Below are 24,221 nucleotides of genomic sequence, written 5' to 3'. Positions count from 1 at the left end.
TAGTAAGCTGTTCTAAGGCACATATTCATACTTTTCCCTTTACGTGCCTCACTAAAATTATAAAACAACAGAGTTACTGTGATAGTGAGAAAGGTTAACCATGGCACTCCAACTATCATTGTTTATCCTGAGGAAATTCTCTTAGTTATGTCAGAAAATATGCCTACCACAAACAAGACAACGAAAATAATCCGTGTTGAATGCGAACAACAGGGTGAATCTCTTTGATGAAGTTTTTCTATCGTAGCACTTAGAAACTAGTTTATAAAGCTAAGCTCTTTTATTTGTGGAAGCTGCTAGCGAAACTGAGGTTAGCTATTCCCTGATCGATTGATCTGTCGTCTGCATAGTTTTTTTCCATGAGAAAACTGGGGTTGGATACTTGATTTATAAATCACATAGAGCGTAAGTTTGTAAATGAAGGTAATTTTAGGGATACTTTCTGCAGTGTTCCCGTGCCTCAAGTACAGAACTCATTCAAGACGCTGTTACGTTGTGCGTTATTCTTTGACTTGTAGAATCTATGTTGATTCTTGCATTATATTTGTTACCGTAGTAAGTTAAAAATAATGTACTAGAGATAGCCGTCGAGCATACGTTACGTGAAATGTTTCTTTCTCTCCATTTTTATAACAGATTAATATCTGCATATTTTCTATGCAGCATGAAGGGTCGTTCCAGTGAAGTCTTCGTCAGTATGAATAGTGAGGTAAGATGCGATTTAGTTACAGCTTTGAACCTGTGCCATTTGCACGTGTTCTTGCAATGCTAAAACTGTCTGTCCTTGTAGCGTTCGCCGAAGCGTTGTAAGTCGTCACACCAGGAAAACGTTTCCTCTACTTAAAAAGTGGTCAGTAGTGCTTCCTCAATGGCCACTTGCTAGAATATTGTCTGTTGCTCTGTTTTGTTTATTTGACTTTTGCTATTCGAGTTTGATAAAGGTCAGTGTTTCGTGTGACAAGTAAACGACACACAGGCAAAGAGGTTTACATAAGCATGGTAACTCCGCCCTGAAATTAGCTATATCATTTGAAGATCATGAATACACTTATTGAGGAACGTGTAGCTAATAATTTAGGATGATAGCCAAGCAGTAACGAATACTCACACTTTGACACTTTGAATTTTTTTACATGAACTGGTCATTAGAAAGTGCATTTTTACCCATTAATATTTGTTACGCCGAAGGAAGAATACAGTTGATATGTATGTATGTATGTGTGTGTGTGTGTGTGTGTGAGTTTGTTGGATGAGTGAGTAAATTAATGATAGATTATGTAGAGATATTTGTGAGAGCAGAACCACAAATGTAGCACAAGATGTAGAACGCCCATGCTCTCGTAAAAACAACGTGCAGAAAGCTCAGTGAAGGATCAAATACACTTTGCAGCGGTATTACTATACACGCTGCAGAAAAAAGTAAAGATTCGTTGTGTAGCGTACGGTATTTCTTTCCTTTAAGTTTTGGAAGTATATCGATGAGTAGGCAGCAGACTAGGTGAAAACTATCTCTCTAATGGAAATGCTCTCCACTCAATATTTAATTAGCTTATTATTTGCAGACACATATATTTAAAAAAAAAGCTTATATTTGAGTGTATGGTATTCGTATGTACCATCGACTCGGTAAAGGAAACTTCGTTATTCAGTGGTTCTGCAACAATTTTACCGTTTACTTTCGTAACACGGAAAATTTCCATACTTGTTTCACCTCAGTGATACACAAGAATTTTGGGATACATTTGAAAAGTTAGAAAAGAAGTAGGAAAACTCTCGTAGATAAACACGATGCTCTACTGGAAATTACACATATGCAATGGTTTGCACGCTGAAGGAATACAGTGTCTTTTTTTCGTTTTATGAGGTTTAATTTCATTTTACTTGTCGCTTACACGATTAGGGATGGTCAGATGTTGTTAAGCAAGAAGGCCTACCAGTACCCAAGCGTGAACAAGTACTAAGAATACCACGTATCTGAATAATGTCGAAGAGAATTTGTTCCATTCCAGTGAAAAGAACCTTCTCGAAAATTATGTACGGAGCCAAGTACAATACTATGCTTATGGGTCAAAGTAAGTTAACGATACAGTAGGGGCTGTTCTAGTTGGCTTTAATTTCCTGTTTTATTATTTGAAGTGTATCGCTTTGTACACTTAAAAAACGTCACACTATTAAAGCGAGTATGTTTGCGTATGTGAGCGCTCGCGCCTGTGTATGTGTGTGTGTGTGTGTGTGTGTGTGTGTGTGTGTGTGCGCGCGCGCGCGCGCGCGTATTTATGTGTTGTTGTTGTTTTGGTTACTGCTGTTAGTTTTGAGTATCATACTCCGCTCGAACCCGCAGTTTCCTTGGTAAGTCCTATTAACAACATAATGTTCAAAATGTTCAAATGTGAGTGAATTCCTACGGAACCAAACTCTACAGGTCATCGGTCCCTAGCTTACACACTATTTAACCAACTTAAACTAACTTATGCTAAGAACAACACACACATCATTGCCCGAGGTAGGACTCGAACCTCCGGCGGAAGTGGGCGCGCAGTCCGTGACATGGCGCCCCAGACCGCGTGGCGACAACTTAATAAGAGAAATGAGTGTCTAGATTAGTCGTAGTCCACCTGGACCATACCGCCCACTAGTGCTCGTTCCAGTTTTAATGTTGAGCGGTAGGCGCCAGGAATTTTAAAAACATTCCATAAAAATTTGGTGTAAAGTATTTGACAAGTAATGATTATTATATGTTTTGACTTGTAATAACTCCACTTCATAATTTTTATAAAGTAAAGTTACTTCCTTACTTTATAAATCACCATTATCGTGGAGCCGGTGGCCTACTGGAAAATTTTACTCTTAACAGAAATTCAAAAATGCGCAGTAGGTAGGAAAAGCTGATTACTCCTGGTCTATACGCCCCGGTGTTCCCATGATCCCTGCGTGAGATATCATATTGCTACAGTAGATCTGTTGCACAGTTTTCGCCGAATGTCTGTTCTTTAAATTTAGAAAACATTGTTTTGCTAAATCGTGTTGCTCTCTTCCATAGATCCCTATTTAAGTCCCCCGAGCATCTCTCGACATGTTTCGATCTCAACAGCGCATCTCCGGATTTATTTAGCATCTGGTGTGTTACCCAGTCAGTAAGCACTGCAGGTACTCAAGAACTAGCTCCTTTACAGACGCTCCTCACCTTCCTGGAAGACTTCCAACAAAACTTAAGTCTTCCAATAGACATTCATAGTACTGATTTTGTGTGGTCGGCCCATGTCACAAATTTAAACGATGTGTCGGGCTAAATGAGTTACCCACTGTTCTTTAGTTAGAAAATGTTAGACTATTTCCCATTTTCACGGGCAACATCTCATCTATATATAGAAAAAAAATATCGGAGCCGCAAATTTCAGGATGTCATGTGTTAAGCCTGACACCTTGTCTACTTCAGTTAACTTTACCTATCAATGAATTTTTATTATGTTCTCAGTGGACCAAAAGAGCCATTGTCAGTAATCGTCAGTCATCTTTTGAATAGTTCTAGCTACTACGCTATGTATGTTATGGATATTTTGTCTACGGTACACTACAGCATCGGCGGATTTTCGTTGCGTTCTGCTGTTAGAAATTAGTTACATTACATGTAGGCAATTACGTCATAGTATATAGCATATTATCACAAGTAGTTGTCTCTTTTTTCCGAATGTGTCACAATTTCTGAGTTTGTGGATGGCCTGAGTTATTACAAATATGTGACCTTTTTTCCGAATATGTCACAATTTTCAAGGTATTGGTCCAGCAAAACAAAATACCGGCCGATTAAATTGCTGCAAGCGAAAGTAAATCACAGCTATTTTCATTTACGAAGCGAAGGAAATTACAAACGAGAATCTCTTTGGGTACCTACATGTGACTCATGATCCGTCGTGTCGACTTTCCTTCATTCATCGCGCGAACCGTTACCAACAGAAGCAAGCAAAGTAAAAAACCACTACACTAGCAATACGCCGTTCGGAAACAGTGGCGTTTCTAGACGCTATATCTCCTGTTTATCGGCACAGTCATTCGTTATAGTTGAAGAGCTTCCTAGATGGAATTTACGAACAAATATTGTCAGTGGGCAATTTGATTTGACCACAAAATTTTCATCTTCCTTATCGGTGAAAACGTTCAAATTTCACCTACCCTTCGAATTATTACATGCCTCATGACACAATTTAATTTGCGGTTCAAGTATGTATTGAGGTAGAAAATTCTTCATATTATTTTAGTTCACATAATTTTATTAAACAAAATCAGTCTGAGGAGCAGCAGATAATACACTACTGGCCATTAAAATTGCTACACCAAGAAGAGATGCAGATGATAAACAGGTACTCATTGGACAAATATATTATACTAGAACTGACATGTGATTACATTTTCACGCAATTTGGGGGCATAGATCCTGAGAAATCAGTACCCAGAACATCCACCTCTAGTGGTAATAACGGCCTTGATACGCCTGGGCATTGAGTCAAACAGAGCTTGGATGGCGTGTACAGGTACAGCTGCCCATGCAACTTCAATACGATACCATAGTTCATCAAGAGTAGTAACTGGCATATTGTGACGAGCCAGTTGCTCGGCCACCATTGACCAGACGTTTTCAATTGGTGAGAGATCTGGAGAATGAGCTGGCCAGGGCAGCAGTCGAACATTTTCTGTATCCAGAAAGGCCCGTACAGAACCTGCAACATACGGTCATGCATTATCCTGCTGAAATGTAGAGTGTTGCAGGGATCGAATGAAGGGTAGAGCCACGAGTCGTAACACATCTGAAATGTTACGTCCACTGTTCAAAGTGCCGTCAATGCGAACAAGAGGTGACCGAGACGTGTAACCAATGGCACCCCATACCATCACGCCGGGTGATACGCCAGTATGGCGATGACGAATACACGCTTCCAATGTGCGCTCACAGTCATGTCACCAAACACGGATGCGACCATCATGATGCTGCAACTAGAACCTGGATTCATCCGAAAAAATGACGTTTTGCCATTCGTGGACCCAGGTTCGTCGTTGAGTACACCATCGCAGGCACTCCTGTCTGCGATGCAGCGTCAAGGGTAACCGCAGCCATGGTCTCCGAGCTGACAGTCCATGCTGCTGCAAACGTCGTCGAACTGTTCGTACAGATGATTGTTGTCTTGCAAACGTTGACTCAGGTCTCGGGCCGTGGCTGCACGATCCGTTACAGCCGTGCGGATAAGATGCCTGTCATCTCGACTGCTAGTGATACGAGGCCGTTGGGATCCAGCACGGCGTTCCGTATTACGCTCCTGAACCCACCGATTCCATATTCTGCTAACAGTCATTGGATCTCGACCAGCCCGCATCTCGTGGTCGTGCGGTAGCGTTCTCGCTTCCCACGCCGGGGTTCCCGAGTTCGATTCCCGGCGGGGTCAGGGATTTTCTCTGCCTCGTGATGGCTGGATGTTGTGTGCTGTCCTTAGGTTAGTTAGGTTTAAGTAGTTCTAAGTTCTAGGGGACTTATGACCACAGCAGTTGAGTCCCATAGTGCTCAGAGCCATTTGAACCATTTTTTTATCTCGACCAACGCGAGCAGCAATGTCGCGATACGATAAACCGCAATCGCGACAGGCTGCAATGCGACGTTTATCAAAGTCGTAAACGTGATGGTACGCATTTCTCCTCCTTACACGAGGCATCACAGCAACGTTTCACCAGGCAACGCCGGTCAACTGCTCTTTGTGTATGAGAAATCGGTTGGAAACTTTTCTCATGTCAGTACGTTGTAGGTGTCGCCACCGGCGCCAACCTTGTGTGAATGCTCTGAAAAGCTAATGATTTGCATATCGCAGCATCCTCTTCCTGTCGCTTAAATATCGCGTCTGCAGCAAGTCATCGTTGTGATGTAGCAATTTTAATGGCCAGTAGTGTATTACATATGATCGTGAGTATACTACCTGTCTCATGACACTTAACTTGCGGTTCAAGTATTTCATATTATTTTAGTTCAGATAAACGTATTAAACAAAATCTGTATGAGGAGTAGCAGCTAATATTTTTCTTTTTTATATTTACGCATGAGATTTCGCATGGTTATTGTCATATTGGGTGATTGTTTTATGTTTCACTTGCGTTACGAGGATGCGGTGCTAACTGAGATATTTCTCTCTTCTCTGTTTCAGAAAGCAACTACGGAACCTTTTTGTAAAAAACCAAAAAAATAGTGATAAACCCCACCAGCAACATGCACATCGAAGTGCAAGTAGCACTCAACTTCGTCATTTCGTACCTGTACAACAAGCTGCCGAGGCGGCGCGTCAACATCTTCGGCGAGGAGCTGGAGAAGGCCCTGAAGGAGAAGTTCGAGGGCCACTGGTACCCGGACAAGCCGTTCAAGGGCTCGGCGTTCCGGTGCCTCAAGACGGGGGACCCCGTGGACCCGGTGCTGCAGCGCGCCGCCAGGGAGGCGGGCGTGCCCGTGCACGACGTGCTCGACAACCTGCCGCAGGAGCTCGCCGTCTGGGTCAGTAGCACGCCTCTGCCGCCGCAGTCCGGCTAGAGCCCGCGCTGGGAACGAAGGCGACATTTTCATCCCGACCACTCCTTTTCTTCTTGTATTGTTGTTGCATAACCGATTCAGCTGTTTTACTGACCCCAAAGAAGCAGGTGTTGACAGATGTGAAAATTACCGACCTATCAGTTTAATAAGCCACAGCTGCAAAATACTAACACGAATTCTTTACAGACGAATGGAAAAACTAGTAGAAGCCGACTTAGGGGAAGATCAGTTTGGATTCCGTAGAAACACTGGAACACGTGAGGCAATACTGACCTTACGACTTATCTTACAAGAAAGATTAAGGAAAGGCAAACCTACGTTTCTGTCATTTGTAGACTTAGAGAAAGCTTTTGACAACGTTGACTGGAATACTCTCTTTCAAATTCTAAAGGTGGCAGGGGTAAAATACAGGGAGCGAAAGGCTATTTACAATTTGTACAGAAACCAGATGGCAGTTATAAGAGTCGAGGGACATGAAAGGGAAGCAGTGGTTGGGAAAGGAGTAAGACAGGGTTGTAGCCTCTCCCCGATGTAATTCAATCTGCATATTGAGCAAGCAGTAAAGGAAACAAAAGAAAAATTCGGAGAAGGTATTAAAATCCATGGAGAAGAAATAAAAACTTTGAGATTCGCCGATGACATTGTAATTCTGTCAGAAACAGCAAAGGACTTGGAAGAGCAGTTGAATGGAATGGACAGTGTCTTGAAAGGAGGATATAAGATGAACATCAACAAAAGCAAAACGAGGATAATAGAATGTAGTCGAATTAAGTCGGGTGATACTGAGGGAATTAGATTAGGAAATGAGACACTTAAAGTAGTAAAGGAGTTTTGCTATTTGGGGAGCAAAATAACTGATGATGGTCGAAGTAGAGAGGATATAAAATGTAGACTCGCAATGGCAAGGAAAGCGTTTCTGAAGAAGAGAAATTTGTTAACATCGAGTATAGATTTAAGTGTCAGGAAGTCATTTCTGAAAGTATTTGTATGGAGTGTAGCCATGTATGGAAGTGAAACATGGACGATAAATAGTTTGGACAAGAAGAGAATAGAAGCTTTCGAAATGTGGTGCTACAGAAGAATGCTGAAGATTAGATGCGTAGATCACATAACTAATGAGGAAGTATTGAATAGGATTGGGGAGAAGAGAAGTTTGTGGCACAACTTGACCAGAAGAAGGGATCGGTTGGTAGGACATATTCTGAGGCATCAAGGGATCACCAATTTAGTATTGGAGGGCAGCGTGGAGGGTAAAAATCGTAGAGGGAGACCAAGAGATGAATACACTAAGCAGATTCAGAAGGATGTAGGTTGCAGTAGGTACTGGGAGATGAAGAAGCTTGCACAGGATAGAGTGGCGTGGAGAGCTGCATCAGACCAGTCTCAGGACTGAAGACCACAACAACAACAACAACTGATGATGAGGTCCCATACTCCGAGGAGCGTAGGGGACGATGCGGGAGGCCCGCACCGCCGTACTAGGCAAGGTCCTAGCGGAGGTGGCTTGCCATTGCCTTCCTCCGACCGTAATGAGGATAAACTATGATGATGAAGACGACACAACACCCAGTCATCTCGAGGCAGGGAAAATCCCTGACCCCGCCGGGAATCGAACCTGGGACCCAATGCGCGGGAAGCGAGAAAGCTGCCACACGACCACGAAGTGTGGTGTTATGTAATTCTCGCAGTCGATTTCGAAATTACGCAGTTTCATCTTCAGACATGCTTATGACAGTACAATTCCACCGAATCATAGAAGCACGTAAAGTGATCCAAAACGTAACTACATCGAAAATTTGTAAAGCTGCATATAGTGGAGAAGGCATAAGAAGAACCCTGACATCTCGCAGCTCTGTTGCCAGCTTTCAACTGCGAAATGCTAACGGCTGCAGGCGAAAAGTAGCAGTCTACAGAGCTGTGGCAACACTGAAGCATTGCCATAGAGATGTTTACAAGATCGCGCTACGTTATTGGTTAAGCCTGAGAAGCTGCCACGCCCAGCCCACTGCAACTCTCTGGGTTCAACTTATTCCGACTCAGCTGTGGTTTGCATTTTGAATCACGTTACATATTTCTGTGGTTCGGATCAGTTGGAGTACCACAAGCCCGTCCGACGGTGAAATTGCATACTCTGTAAACCGATTATGTGAATTACATAACATCAAAAACAAAGCTAAATTATTTATCCAAGAACAGTACGTTGTACATCTACATCTACATCTACATCATTTATACTCCGCAAGCCACCCAACGGTGTGTGGCGGAGGGCACATTACGTGCCACTGTCATTACCTCCCTTTCCTGTTCCAGTCGCGTATGGTTCGCGGGAAGAACGACTGCCGGGAAACCTCCGTGCGCGTTCGAATCTCTCTAATTTTACATTCGTGATCTCCTCGGGAGGTATAAACAAGGGGAAGCAATATATTCGATACCTCATCCAGAAACGCACCTTCTCGAAACCTGGACAGCAAGTTACATCGCGATGCACAGCGCCTCTCTTGCAGAGTCTGCCACTTGAGTTTGCTGAACATCTCCGTAACGCTATCACGCTTACCAAATAACACTGTGACGAAACGCTCCGCTCTTCTTTGGATCTTCTCTATCTTCTCTGTCAACTTGACCTGGTACGGATCCCACATTCACGAGCAATACTCAAGTATAGGTCGAACGAGTGTTTTGTAAGCCACCGCCTTTGTTGATGGACTACATTTTCTAAGGACTCTCCCAGTGAATCCCAACATGGTACCCGCCTTACGAACAATTAATTTTATATGATCATTCCACTTCAAATCGTTCCGTACGCATACTCCCAGATATTATACAGAAGTAATTGCTCCCAACCAGTGTTTGATCCGCTATCATATAACCATACAATAAAGCATCCTTTCTCTGTATTCGCAATACATTACATTTGTCTATGTTAAGGGTCAGTTGCAACTCCCTGCACCAAGTGCCTATCCGCTGAATATCTTCCTCCATTTCGCTGCAATTTTCTAATGCTGCAACTTCTCTGTATACTACAGCATCATCCACGAAAAGCCGCATGGAACTTCCGACACTATCTAATAGGTCATTTGTATATATTGTGAAAAGCAATGGTCCCATAACACTCCCCTGTTGCACGCCAGAGGTTACTTTAACGTCTGTAGACGTCTCTCCATTGAGAACAACATGCTGTGTTCTGTTTGCTACAAACTCTTCACTCCAGCCACACAGCAGGTCTGATATTCCATAGGCAGTTCCATAGACAGTGCGGAACTGTATCGAATGCCTTCCGAAGTCAAGGAAAATGGCATCTACCTGGGAGCCTGTATCTAATATTTTCTGGGTCTAATGAACAAATAACGCGAGTTGGGTTTCACACGATCGCTGTTTCCGGAATCCATGTTGATTCCTACAGAGTAGATTCTGGGTTTCCAGAAATAACTTGATACGCGAGCAAAAAACGTTAATGAAATACAGCTGAACGTTCCTATGGCTCCATCCATGAAGATTAATCACAAAAATATTCTTCTTCTTTTGTCAGCCTAGTGCACTGATGGGTGAGGTTTGTTGGCAAAAAGTTGAATTTCAGGTTTTTCTTTCCTTTTTGTGTAAAGTAAAGGTTATAGTAGCCAGGAAAACTTGTTTCAGGAATGCTGTGAATGTAGTAATTGAGTGCTACTATTAATTCAGCCCAAACATTCAAGGTAGAAGAAAAGTGTTTCCTTGCTGTAGTTCCTTGAAGATGTCTGACTGCACACTTGCTAATTGAACACTTGTTTGACAGGGCGGCACTGTAACAGAAACGTGACAACACAGTAAGAAATAACAAATACCATTTAATAAGAGTATGTTACAAAATGATAGTTAACTTTAGTCCAGTTTGATATGTGGCTCTACATGTCCTAAACCTAAAACAATGAAATATAAATAATTTTAATTTTAACTTTAATAATCAACAGCCTCAGTTGCACCGTTTACCTAGAATTTACCTAGGTTTCAGTCGGGATACCCCAACCTTCTTCAGAATAACCGTAACTACCATTTGTCCATAGTGGACTAAACTACAAATCGATAAATTGTCGTCAGACTGTAAAACTTACCTGGAACTGCCTCGGCTGGTTCCAGTACAGCACTCGTGGCTGCCGCATCGCGGTCGCGAAGTGGGGCCGAGGCAGTTCCAGATAAGTTTGACAGTCTGACGATAATTTATGGATTTGTAGTTTTAGCTTGACGATGTCCACTATGGACAAACGGTAGTTACGGTCATTCTGAAGGAGGTTGGGTTATCCCGACTGAAACCTAGGTCAATTCTAGGTAAACGGTGCAGCTGAGGCTGTTGATTATTAAAGTTAAAATAAATATTTATACAGTTGCTGACAGGGCCGCGAAATCTTGAAGATATATAATTTTGCTGTCACTTGGCAGTCTATGATATCGTCACTAGCTGACAGAAATCGTACAGACGCTCTTGATCGTTCTGTTACTCCATAACTAGCAGCTGCTAAGCCAGAATGTAGTCTTCACAGTCCTACACTGAGCTGGCTGCAAGCACTTACCTGAACTGTCTAACTGCTCGAGCGTAACTCTCTGAGTGTCCGCGGCGCACCTTGTTTTGCTGCTTGTGGGCACAAGTATTTCAATGTCCACCAGTACGAGGCGGAAGCAATGTAGTCCGCAGTTGACAGAGCTTCCAAAGGCGGCTGTCTACGGTATCGGCGGACGTATATCACATGCTGAAGGAACTGGCACAGAAGCAGGAAGAGGTCCACGTTTGTGAGCTGATTTGGATGCTGCTACAAGGAACTTAGAGGCCCCGGTGGTTGTGCCTGCGTGGTGACGGCATCTGGCCAGATACACAACATGGCAAATATCTTTTATGGCCATATGACGTGTTGAATTTTGACTTTCGAGAAGGCGTCGCTCAAAGTGATTATCTACACACTTCTCTGGATTCACAGAGTGAATAACATTCAGTTTCGAGACTAAATATCATATCTCTGATTCTCCACATATGTATGTGGTTTTACGGTGCGAATTACGTTCAGTTCAGAACATACATTATCACTCAGGTGCCCCAAAACAACATCCTTACCTAAAGGTTGGTTGGAAGCATTTCCAATGGTGATTATAATCTCGCAAATTACTCCTGAGTGGCATGGTTGTGAAAGCAGTCATTTTGTGCACTGCAGCTCTGCAGAATCTACAGGTTACGGAAATAACGAACTGTGAATATAGGTGTGTAGGTGCTAAGAAAGAAAACAAGAAGGAAGAGAAAGCAGAAACAGAAATAGCAGAGACAAGACAATAATATGCAGAAAAAGTCTATGCATAGGGCGCGTTATGGAGTGTATGCTTGTACATTATCAGGTGTGCTCATTCGCGGTACTTTGGCCGAGCGGTTCTAGGCGGTTCAGTCCGGAACCGCGCGACCGCTACGATCGCAGATGCGAATCCTGCCTCGGGCATGGGTGTGTCTGTGATGTCTTTAGGTTACTTAAAAGACATCATAGTCGCCGTTGACTGTATAAAATATTTATTGTTACTATTGCAATTTCGGCCTTATGGGCATTTTCAAGTAACACTGCAAAGTTACCTAAACACAGAAATACAAAAGTGAAGCACAGGGTGTATATACATAAGGAAGCAAACGTTTCACTAAGAAAGTAGCCCAATTATAAAAATTGGAGATAAATATACATTACTTACATTCTGTCAGAAAATAAAACTATGTGACATGAGTACATGTCGTCGTCAAAATGCAGCCTTTTGACTGTGAGAGTCCCACAAGATCTGATGAGAACGACACTTATTACATCGTAATATGTTGTTAAATATATACTGAACTGTTGATGTTACCATCGCTCTAGTAATCTATCACACATACAAGTTCAGGTGCACTGACAACATGTGGAGCTAAGTCAGTTGGCGTGAAAATACATTTACTAAAGATACTGCCTGTGCACGTAGCAAAGACAGTGCACACCAAGGACACAACTTGTAAGCTTTATATCGTAAAGTCTTTTCATCTGTCGACATCATACAGCTTACTAAATAGTGCTATGATTGTAATGGGCAGTAGGATAGGATGGGAATATTTATTTATAGCATAATAGGGGATAGTACATGTGTTATCTGTTAATAAGCTCTCACATATATGACTGTGAATCCCAACCATGATAAGTTAATCTTTAGGTTAGTTAGGTTTAAGTAATTCTAAGTTCTAGGGGACTGACACCCCCCCCCCCCCCCCCATCTGCCTTTGGCTCGGGAGTGTCATCTTTGTGCCGCCACTTTCGTGCAGTGTTCTACACTGAGTGTTGCGCGTTGTGTTTTTTGGGAAGTGTTGCGAACGGCCATCATACTGTCGCTGGATGTGCCTTTTATCTCTTGCGAACAGAAACCAGACTGTCGCCGTGTTTTTTAATTGTGTGTGTACTATGTTACTTGTCTGATTCCTGTGTCTTTTATTAACGTTGCCAACCCCTTTTGCTTTCTGTTTTAACTTTCCGCATTTTTCCGCCATTTTACACTTGATGTCACCGTTTTATCGCCTGTTTTTCTTTCTTGTTTCTTTTCTTCTTCCGTTTTTTTAAAATAAAAGTCTGTAGGCTGTAGAGCATCGTACTAAGCTGCTACCAGCCCGCCCCGTTCGGGGGAATTGAAAATCAATAAAGGGAAAAAAAATAGGGGACTGATGACCTCAGATGTAAAGTCCCATAGTGCTCAGAGCCATTTGACCCCTCCCCTTTTTTTCGCGTTACACATCTCGTTTATTAAGCACAAGACACTGGTTACACACAATACTCGACTCCAAGTCCTGGCATAGTGGACTATGAGGTGTAGGTCAGTATCCTTCCAGCACAGCAAATCTCGCAGAGACGAGGTCCGTCGCAGTGGTCGCCGTATAAATACCACAATGTCTGAGCGCCGATCGTGAACGTCGCTGCAGTAGTCCTGCGGTAGGTGTGTTTGGCTCCTTTATTCAGAGTCGGAACAGGCCGATCGCCGTCGCGCGGTCCTACGTGGAGCGGGAAGCCAGGTTGCTAGCTCGTAGCGCCGCTCGCGGTGCAAAAGGCGTGTTGTGAGATCCGCTGCTGGTGGAACGAATCGTTGGATACAGCAATGCGAATTTTGCATGCCTTTTTTTAAAATACTTTTCTCCTTATCTTAAATTTTTCGTAACGCAAAAGCACCTTTTCTCGAAACCTACTTGTTAGAATTCGATGAAATTTTGAGATCAGCTTGTCACTTCCAGGCCCCGAGCATTACTCAGCGAACCAGTTTTGCAATTTTTACCAAAGCAGAGAGACAAAGAAATTGAAGTTAAAAAATATAATGGCTGCAAACATAAAAATAAATATACAGTAACAGAAGCAGCACAACTTTGTATCATTACGTCATTTGTTCGACATTATCATGACTAAATTATAAGGTTCACTCTTCTCCCGTTAATAACTTTTCACAGTAATTCAACAGTAGGAACGAAGCTGGTCACATTGAGAAGCTGTAAGCTGATAACAACGCAACACTTTGGACATAATTGCCGTTGTTAACGAAATTACTATGTGTGTGATTTTTAAGAAAAATTCTAGAGTAAATGGTAACAAAGGTTACGAGAACGTAAATTTTAAATATTTGGGAACTCTACGGTCAAAGGTATATACACTTTTCCCAGCATCCTGACCACTTTTTAGTAAAATAGAAGCTGTCAAGTTTTCTGAAATACGCTCGTATTGCGACAGTGAACTCATCTGAGCAATGAAATACGCCAGGCAGTGACATGTCTCGGCGTCAGTGATAAATTGTAGGTTCCCCTATCATTGACTGGATAAGTCAAATAAAATGTCGGAAGAAAACAAGTACAGCTCTAGTGTTACCATAATCTTCAAAAAGAGAAAGCGTATAAATAAAAGACGACGAAATACCATGAGGGAAGGAAAGAAACAAAACGAAAGCAAAGAAAATGATATCTTGAATGATTTAATGTGTACGGTGATTCTGTGAGATTCAGTTTAACTCTCCCTTGGTTAGAAATTGCAAATACTTCACGAAGAATTCTTTACTATGGCTACTTTTTGTTCAGTGTGATTTGCAGTCGTAAAGTTTAAGGTAGCAAGTGAACTTATTGTCGTCTGACTTGTTTGAAAGTAACACAGTTACATCATTTAGCCAAGGTGGAACTAATATTCATATGCGACTAACGTTTCACACTTCACAAAATGCAGAACACATCTCGTATTTATTTCTCAGATTGTGCTTGAAACAGTGATTTCGGAGAGTCCACCTTCATTTTTATGCGAGTAGTTGAACGACTAGTGAAAGCCAAGTATACCAGACTTGGGGTATAAATTGTTCTGCAATCAGAAAACTAGCACTTGCAACTTGAAATGCTTAACGTACTGGTCCTTTTACTTAGCCCCATTTAACTGGGTCCTCGAAAGTTGTATAAATCTTTTTTCTTAAGTGCGCATTAATAAATTTATTCTCCTATTTATAGGTACGTACACAACATATGCAGCAGCAACAATTTCGAAATCTCTTTGAAGTGATTATGACACTTTCAGCAGATAACTGAGTTACATTATAATCTTAGAAGTGATATGACTCGTTATGACACATGTATTAAGTAATAGATATATACTGACTTTGTTATAAGTTAACTAATAAGATAAAAAAATGCTTTAATTACTCGTTTGCCTTGCAAAAAATTTCTGCGACTACGAAGGAACTCTAAAACTTTATTAATTTAAACTATGCTAGATTCCTACAGTGATAATAGTACTAGGAAATTTTCAGTGCCAGATTCGATATTTGCGTATCAATACCAATGTTTAAAATTGTATCTATAATTCGATAACAACGGAACAAAATCATAGATACCGATAGCATCGCAAGGCGTTGATTGCCTTTGTATTTTTAAGCTTCTCTTGAGCCTAAAAGAACTTATTTAGAGCACAAGGCCAACTATGGATAGTATATTATGTTTTCATGAACTATCTTGACTCTAAAAATCAAATACAAAACTAAAGAGTAAACCACAAATACTGTAACCGCAAAGAAAACTTAGGCTTTTACATAACTTTTATGCTACCTATATGTACTACTGTTATCCTTAATCATTACAAGATTATCTTTAAGACAAAAACATTCGTTTACAATAATCTTCTTTTAAAGAAAAAAACACTCATTGTACGTACAAGACAAAATACGGGAATTATGATATGTTCGTTTAAAGCAACTCAAATATAAAATCAATAGTCGAACCACTTTTCTAACTTAGTAGGTACATAATTAATATTACTTCTTCTGTTGCTGCAATCTGTTTTGTTTGATTCAAACTGCAGATATATGTAATTTTTATTACCATATTCGTGTTTCGTGTATACTATATAGATGCTGCATGCAGTATAGTCTCATTAATGTAAAAGATTATTTATTATTTTCCCAAGAACTATTCAAGACTACTGGTAAAGGCACTTTAATGCTTCTTACGATACTATGAAATTATTGAATACTATCGATATCGATAGCATTGAAATCATGACAAAAGTGTCGCTACTCACTCATATCGCTAACATCGTAAAGTTAGTAGTACTACAATTTTTAAACGAACTAACAGTCTTATACATGCAAATGTTGTGTGTCCATGTTGTGAAGGTGAACGTCATCTGCAGATTATTAGTTGTGAAAAGCTCAGAATACTACTGAAACAAAAATTTCTGAAATTCATGGGTTTATATACGTGGTGTTTCTCCTATTGGTCTTCAGGCGCATTTTTTTCCGATGTTTTGACAGATATTTGCGACTTCGTTTTTGTAATGTATAGCCGGAGTCATCTCAAACAAATGCTGCTCATCACATCTTTCGTGTGTCAGTGGTGACGGGAAGAGTCGCTTTGTTCCCCGTTACGAGAAAAATGATTTTTAAAGCGGAATTTTATATGGTCATTCGATAGTGCGGTCCCGTATTGGTGTAGTGTGATATTTGTTTTATTAATATATATATTTTAATATATATATATATTAACAGGGAAAGTGAAAAACGGAGGATAGCCAGTACTCCACCTGTGGCAGCACCAGCCTAGTCCGCACTGGTAGCTACCCTCTTGCATTAGCGCTGCTCAGGCTCCGTTGGGTACTTGTTGTTCTTCATTTTTTACTGTCCCCGTTAATAGGTTTCGATAAAATAAATATCGCAATAGACAAAATTGGGGCCGCTCTATCGCCATGTAAAATTCAGCTCTGAAAACCGTTTTGTATGTAAATGGAAAAACACCGACGCTTTCCATCGATACTGAGCGTCGCATGAAAGATGTGATGAGCAGCGTTTGTTTGGGCTGACTCCGGCTGTACATTACAAAAGCGAGATTAAAATTATCTGCTGAAACATCGGAGAAAATGCACCTGGCGGTCCTTATGAGGGACACCGTGCGTACTCGTAGAACTGAAACCGCGCCCAAAGCAGTTCCCTACACACGCAACCCAGAAAGTACCTGGAACTATGGAAGCCGGGTTTACCGGACCTGCTGTCTGAGGCGATGCCAAGGCCAGCCGAGGAGCGAAAGTGGTCCAACGGCTTCAGTGGGAGCTTTGCACTCTGAGCGGGTAAAGGACATGCACTTGTGGGCACTCCCTCGCCTACTGCTGCTTGCTGCTTTGGGTACTTTTGAAAGTCTCTGCTATTCGGAAATGATAGCGTAGTATTCAAGGAGCGACTTATGTGTGTCTATAATGGGAGGCATCCAAAACCATTAACCAAAATATCTCTGTTAAGAATCTGAATCGTTTCACTATCAAGGGAAAATTCTCAGGTGTAAATAAACGATCTTGATGAAATTTGGCAGGCATGTAGAGGGGTCAAAATAAAGCAATACCTGTTTTTTTTTTTCGTTTTTGCCCAGTTTCACTTTTAAGGAGTAAAACACGCCTCGAAAGGTAATGTCGCATGCTGAGTTTAGAGCGAATGTCTTCGAAACTATGTAATATCAAAATGTCTTTCATATAAAAATTGAAATGTAGTTAACGCTCTCAAAAGCTTTATAATCAATTTTTGTAATCGTTTGGAATTTGGAAAAATACCTCGCCACCATTATTTAATTTTGAAAAATGAAAACTTTTGTTAAAAAATAAATTAAAGGAGTTTCTACGCCACACCCATCCACGTATAATAAAACTATATTCCGAAATACCATTTTTTGGATAATAAGCTGTACACAATGTGCTGTTGGAGTATTTTAGACATAACTAATTAAAATACCTATACGTTCGTTCTTATTCTGATTATTTGTTTTATGTTTTAAACTGTTATTTTAGGTTTTAAATACGTAGATTTTTTGTTTGTGTCTTAGTTAACCGTTTCACATTTGTGTATTTTGTTAATTGAAAATGATAAGTAACTGAGTAGCATTATACAAAATCAATTCTCTTTGACGAGGCTTTCCAATGTACTGAAATGTGCCTGACACAAATTAGAATATTTAGAGGATCACCGGCCGCAGTATGCGAATCCTGCTACATTTTGTTTTATTTTGTGTTGTCTGTCATGGATATTATGTGAAGAAATTTCGTTCATTTTTTGTGCTTGGTGCTATAAAAACGTTATTTTAAGCATTTTTTACAGATAATCATTATTGTAATGGTTTCGTAAATACTATACAATAGATACTTGACGGCTTTGCCCCTTTACGCGTGTGTCACATGTATTGCACGCATCTCCTCCTGCTCGTCTCTCTGTCCATCTTCTTTTCCTCCTTCTCTCTGTTCAGCCGTGCCTGTCCACTTGTATTCTGCCTGGAACGCATTCTAATACTATTATCACAACATGCCAAGCCTCCAGGACAACTGAGACGTCAGCTGTTATCAACATTTTTCATCACCACCCACAGACCTAACGAAGATACTGACATCCAGTTTAGTTTTGAGCTGTGCTTGAAATTTCAAGTCTCTAGCTCATCGGGAAGTTAGTTTAAAATCAACTGCAAAATTTGTAACGAGGAGACAGACAAGAAAGCGACCTAATAAAAACGTGTTAAAAATCGCGATGTCTCAAGATCGGAGGCTGTGGGTGGCCATCTTAATAGCGCCAGTCAGTGGCAGTAAAGCAGCCGATCCAGCGACGTGGCAACGTCTCATTCAGGTAATTTAGTACACAGTTATCTAAATTGTGAAAGATAAAATCCCTGTTATGCTTCATGATGTGGCATGAGCCACAATTGTGGCAATTCGAGGCACAAAACATGTTAACTTTTTTCGGAAACCTAGACATGTTCGACGGTTGTAAATGGATTCGTTGTCCCCCCATTACGCATGTGTTGTGTAGCTTGACCTTTCCCGAGAGACGAAAGGCGCCTTTATGACTGACGATTAATTTTCATGCGAAGTCATCATTTTCAAGATGGTTTCGCATATCAGTGGCAACGGCCTTGCCGCAGTGGATACACCGGTTCCCGTGAGATCACCGAAGTTAAGCACTGTTGGGCGTGGCCGGCACTTGTATGGGTGACCATCCAGCCGCCATGCGCTGTTGCCATTTTTCGGGGTGCACTCAGCCTCGTGATGCCAATTGAGGAGCTACACGACCGAATAGTAGCGGCCTCGGTGAATGGCTCTGAGCACTATGGGACTTAACATCTTAGGTCATCAGTCCCCTGGCCTCGGTGAAGATTACCATCATAACAACCGGGAGAGTGGGGTGTGACCCCACGCCCCTCCTATCCGCATCCTCCTCTGAGGATGACACGGCGGTCGGATGGTCCCGGTAGGCCACTCGTGGTCTGAAGACGGAGTGCTTTTTTTTTTTTTCATATCAGTGCAGAACCGCAGAAGGTGCAATTTGTCATCGTGCCTTATGGTTTGGCAGGAGCTGCAATTTGAACGGCTTCATTCTTAATTGCTTACGAAGGATTTCCCGCACTGCTGACTGAGGGGTGGTCACTCCTGCACTAACTTGACAGACAGACTTTGTGGGACTTGACAACATCATGTCCCTGACACAGTCCACTGTCTCCTCTTAAATGCCGGGTAGACGTGAATGTTTTGCATCGCACAAACAATTTCTTGTACCATTTTATAGGCTAGGGTTAACTGTTGGTATCTTGTGAAAATAGCCACGGATCTGCTTGCGCACTCACTACCGATTGTCAATGCTCAAATTATCGCACACAAAATGCTTTCTCTACCTGGTTCGCTACCTTTTTCAGCAATTACTGTCGATGCGCCACTGTCGGTAGTTTTCGAAACTAACTTGCCGCTATATCACGTTTGAAATAACTTCGAGAGTTTCTCTCTCACTTACTGTAAAATTTATTGTGTTATGTTTAGCCATTTACCTATACCCGTTTGATAAAATGCTTCACGGATGTTGAGATAACATGCGATGTTTCTGAAATACATTGCAAAACCTACTTGTGATAGTGAAGAGCCTGCTGACAGAGCACCATTGCCGGCAGGTGGACCCCGGAGAGGTGAGCTACCGGATCGGCGAGAAGGGCGCGGTGAAACTGCTGCTGAGCGAGTCGGGGGCGGGCGCGGGCGGCGCCGGCGGCGAGGGCTCGCCGGCGGCGGGCGGCAGCGGGGGCGGCAGCGGGGGCGGCCCGGCGGCGGCGTCGGCCGAGGACCGCGAGGTGACGCGCACCTTCAACCCGGAGGCGCAGTGCTTCCGGCCGGTGGAGGCGGAGCCGCACGCCGGCTCGGCGTCGCCGCAGCCCGCGGCCAGCCCAGCCGGGTCGCCGTCGCCCGTGGCCGCCTCCTTCCTGGCGAGGCCGCCGCCGCCGCTCACCTTCACCACCGCCACCTTCGCGCAGACCAAGTTCGGGAGCACCAAGCTCAAGACCTCCAGCAAGAGGGCCAACAGGTACCTACCTGCAAGCACACACTGCACAATTATTCTAAAGGGTCCGCTAAGACTGCGTATTTAGTATACCACACGTATTATTGGATTAAAACCTAATCCGTGGTCTGTAAACAACTATACTCTTGGTCTACAACCTGCAAATGTCACTCTTGGACTAACTGCATTTTCTACTCTTTTCTACTTACACAGGAAGTGTCAGTAGAATGTACACCACTGCCCATTAAAATTGCTACACAAGATGAAATGCAGATGATAAACTGGTATTCGTTGGACAAAAATATTCTACTGAAACTGACATGTGATTACATTTTCACTCAATTTGAGTGCATAGATCCTGAGAAATCAGTACCCAGAACAACCACCTCTGGCCGTAATAACGGCGTTGATACGCCTGGGCAGTGAGTCAAACAGACCTTGGATGGCGTGTACAGGTACAGCTGACCATGCAGCTTCAACACGATACCACAGTTCATCAAGAGTAGTCACTGCCGTATTGTGACGAGCCAGTTGCTCGGCCACCATTGACCAGACGTTTTCAGTTGGTGAGAGATCTGGAGAATGTGCTGGCCAGGGCAGCAGTCGAACATTTTCTGTATCTACAAAGGCCCGTACAGGACCTGCAACATGCGGTCGTGCATTATCCTGCTGAAATGTAGGGTTTCGCAGGGATCGAATAAAGGGTAGAGCCGCGGGTCGTAACACATCCGAAATGTAACGTCCGCTGTTGAAAGTGTCGTCAACAAGAGGTGACCGAGATGTGTAACCAAAGGCACCCCATACCATCACGCTGGGTGATACGCCAGTATGGCGTGACGAATACAGGCTTCCAATATGCGTTCACCGTGATGTCGCCAAACACGGATGCGACCATCATGATACTGTAAACAGAACCTGGATTCATCCGAAAAAATGACGTTTTGCCATTCGTGCACCCAGGTTCGTCGTCGAGTACACCATCGCTGGCGCTCTTGTCTGTGATGCAGCGTCAAGGGTAACCGCAGCCACGGTCTCCGAGCTGATAGTCCATGCTGCTGCAAACGTCGTCGAACTGTTCGTACAGATGATTGTTGTCTTGCAAACGTTGACTCAGAGATCGGGCCGTGGCTGCACGATCCGTTACAGCCATGCGGATAAGATGCCTGTCATCTCGTCTGCTAGTGATATGAGGCCGTTGGGATCCAGCACAGCGTTCCGTATTACCCTTCTGAACCCACCGATTCCATATTCTGCTAACAGTCGTTGGATCTCGACCAACGCGAGCAGCAATGTCGCGATACGATGAACCGCAATCGCGATAGGCTACAATCCGACCTTTATGAAAGTCGGAAACGTTATGGTACGTATTTCTCCTCCTTACACGCGGCATCACAACAACGTTTCACCAGGCAACGCCGGTCAACTGCTGCTTGTGTATGACAAATCGGTTGGAAACTTTCCTCGTGTCAGCACGATGTAGGTGTCACCACCGGCGCCAATCTTGTGTGAATGCCCTGAAAAGCTAATAATTTGCATATCACAGCATATTCTTCCCGTCGGTTAAATTTCGCGTCTGTAGCACGTCATCTTCGTGGTGTAGCAATTTTAATGGCCGGTAGTGTACGTTTTTCAGACGAAAAATATTAATCTCTCCCACTACCTAGAATACAGTTTCATCCCGCTCTTGTTAACCTGTCGATGACGACTATTTAAATGAAGTGTAGCTCTTCAGCAAGGTGTACTGCCTGAGGAGACGATGTATACAGGGCAGTGAAAGAAATGATTCGTATCTGCTTGGCACCACACAGGCGAGACATACCTTGGTTATCACCGAGTCCCCACTTTAACATGGCAGTTTTACGCTGAGGTACCAAAAGCTATGCGCTACCTCCTAAAATCTAGTCGGGCCTCCTTCTTCTCGGCATAGTGCAGCGTCTCGTCGTGGCATGGACTCAACAAGTCGCGGAAAGTCCCATGCAGAACTAATGAGCCGAGCTGTTTCTATAGCCGTCCATAATTGCAAAAGTGTTGCCGACGCAGGAATTTGTGCGCGAATTGATCTCTCGATTATGTCCATAAATGTTAGATGGGATTCATTTAGGGTGATCTGGATGGCCCTATCATTCGCTCGAATTGTCCAGAATGTTCTTCAGACTAATCGCTGACAACTGTGACACAGTGACATCCACAAAAATGCCATCATTGTTTGAGACCATGGAGTCCATGAACTGCTGCAAATGGTCAATGATAGGTTCAGTTAGACCAGAGGCCCCAATCCATTCCATGCAAACACAGCCCACACAATTATGGAGCCATCCTAAATTGCACGATGCGTTGTTGGTAACTAGAGTCCATGGCTTCGTGGGGACTGTGCCAACTAGAACCCGACGATCAGCTTTTACCAATTCAAATCGGCACCAGGCCACAGTTTTCCAGTCGTCTAGTATCCAACCGACATGGTCGTTAACCCAGAAGAGGCACTGTGGGCGATGTCGTGCTGTTAGCAAAGTCCTCGTGTCCGTCGACTGCTGCCACAACCCATTAACGCCAAATTTCGCCACGCTGTCCTAACGGATACGTTCTGCGTACAGTCAACATTGATTTCTGCGGGTATTTCAGGCAGTGTTCTTGTCCGTCAGCACTGACAGCTCGATGCAAACGCCACGGTTATGGTTTGTCAAGTGAAGGCCATCGGCCATTGCGTTGTCCGCGGTGAGAAGTAATGCGTGAAATTTGATATTCTCGGCACACTCTTGATAATGTGGATCGCGGAATACTAAATTCCCTAACGATTTATGAAATGGAATGTTCCTTGCGTCTAGACCCAGCTACCATTCCGCGTTCAAAGTCTGTTGATTCCCGTAGTCCGGCAATAATTATGTCGGGCACCTTCTCACATGAATCACATGAGCCAAATGACAGCTCCACCAAAGGACTGCCCTTTTATACCTTGAGTACGTGATGCCACCGCCATCCGTATATCAGCATATCGCTATCCCACGACTTTAGTCACCTCACTGTACTTCTGCCAATAATCACATGAAGACGATTAAGTGATCTCCACGTTGGCCGTGGCAAGATGTTTCCTGGTGGTAGACGTTTAGCTCTGTCCTGCCAGCGCTGAAGACTCACTTGTGCATTTGACTTCATTGAGGCACTTGAGATTAAACTTTTACTGCTGCATTGAGTTTGAATGGGTGTCTGTTTTCCATGTTGATTTTGCTCTTTTCGGGTTTCGCTGTTACTATCCGTCTGATGGAGGGTGGTGCTATTCTGGCTAGATATTAGATCTTATAGATTGGACTTGGTGTCAGGCATCATGTCACCGGACGGCATGTTTGATGGAGCAATGACAAGTTTGGTATTTAGGAGCAGTACTGTTCTACAAATGTATTAGGGGGCTTATTTGGAGCAAGGAGGTGCCACAGAAATCCTAGGGAATTATAGACCGAACCTACTTTGTCCCCATATTGGCATACGGAAGTGAGACATGGGTAATGCACAAAAGCGACAAAAGTAGAATACAGGCTAGTGAAATGAAGTTCCAGAGGAGCAGGTTGGGTGTAACAAGACGAGACAGATTGCGAAATGTGTATGTGAGGGAAAGACTAAAGGAGGAACCAGTACAGGACAGGATAGAAAAATCAGGACACATGAAGAGAATGGATGAGGGAAGAATTCCAAAGAGGATGTTTGATCTGCAACTGGAGGGGAAGAGGCCCAGAGGAAGACCAAGGGATAGATGGGTGAAGGGAGTGAAGGAAACTGTCCAAGATGATGATGATGATGATGACTGTGGCTGACAAAAGTTCCTAACCATGAGACTTGTATTTGGCATGTTTGTCGCGGA

At 43.0% G+C, this 24,221-nt stretch overlaps 1 protein-coding gene and 1 pseudogene across 1 annotated transcript in view; both read left to right on the top strand.

Moving 5' to 3' along the window:
- LOC126168024 (protein Tob1-like) overlaps nt 1–24,221 on the top strand; it is a 152,888-nt gene that overhangs the window by 118,058 nt on the left and 10,609 nt on the right. The window contains exons 3-4 of the mRNA XM_049920524.1: nt 6,183–6,523; nt 19,992–20,395. Coding sequence (XP_049776481.1) covers nt 6,245–6,523; nt 19,992–20,395 — 683 coding nt within the window. The 5' untranslated portion in view covers nt 6,183–6,244. The remainder of the gene's footprint in view (nt 1–6,182; nt 6,524–19,991; nt 20,396–24,221) is intronic.
- On the top strand, nt 18,956–19,072 carry LOC126099339 (5S ribosomal RNA; annotated as a pseudogene).

Source organism: Schistocerca cancellata, chromosome 1 (genome assembly GCF_023864275.1).
Source record: "Schistocerca cancellata isolate TAMUIC-IGC-003103 chromosome 1, iqSchCanc2.1, whole genome shotgun sequence".
Classification (NCBI taxonomy): Eukaryota; Metazoa; Arthropoda; class Insecta; order Orthoptera; family Acrididae; genus Schistocerca; species Schistocerca cancellata.
The sequence above is the reverse complement of the archived record's forward strand: the minus strand, read 5'-3'. Positions and strand labels throughout refer to the sequence as shown.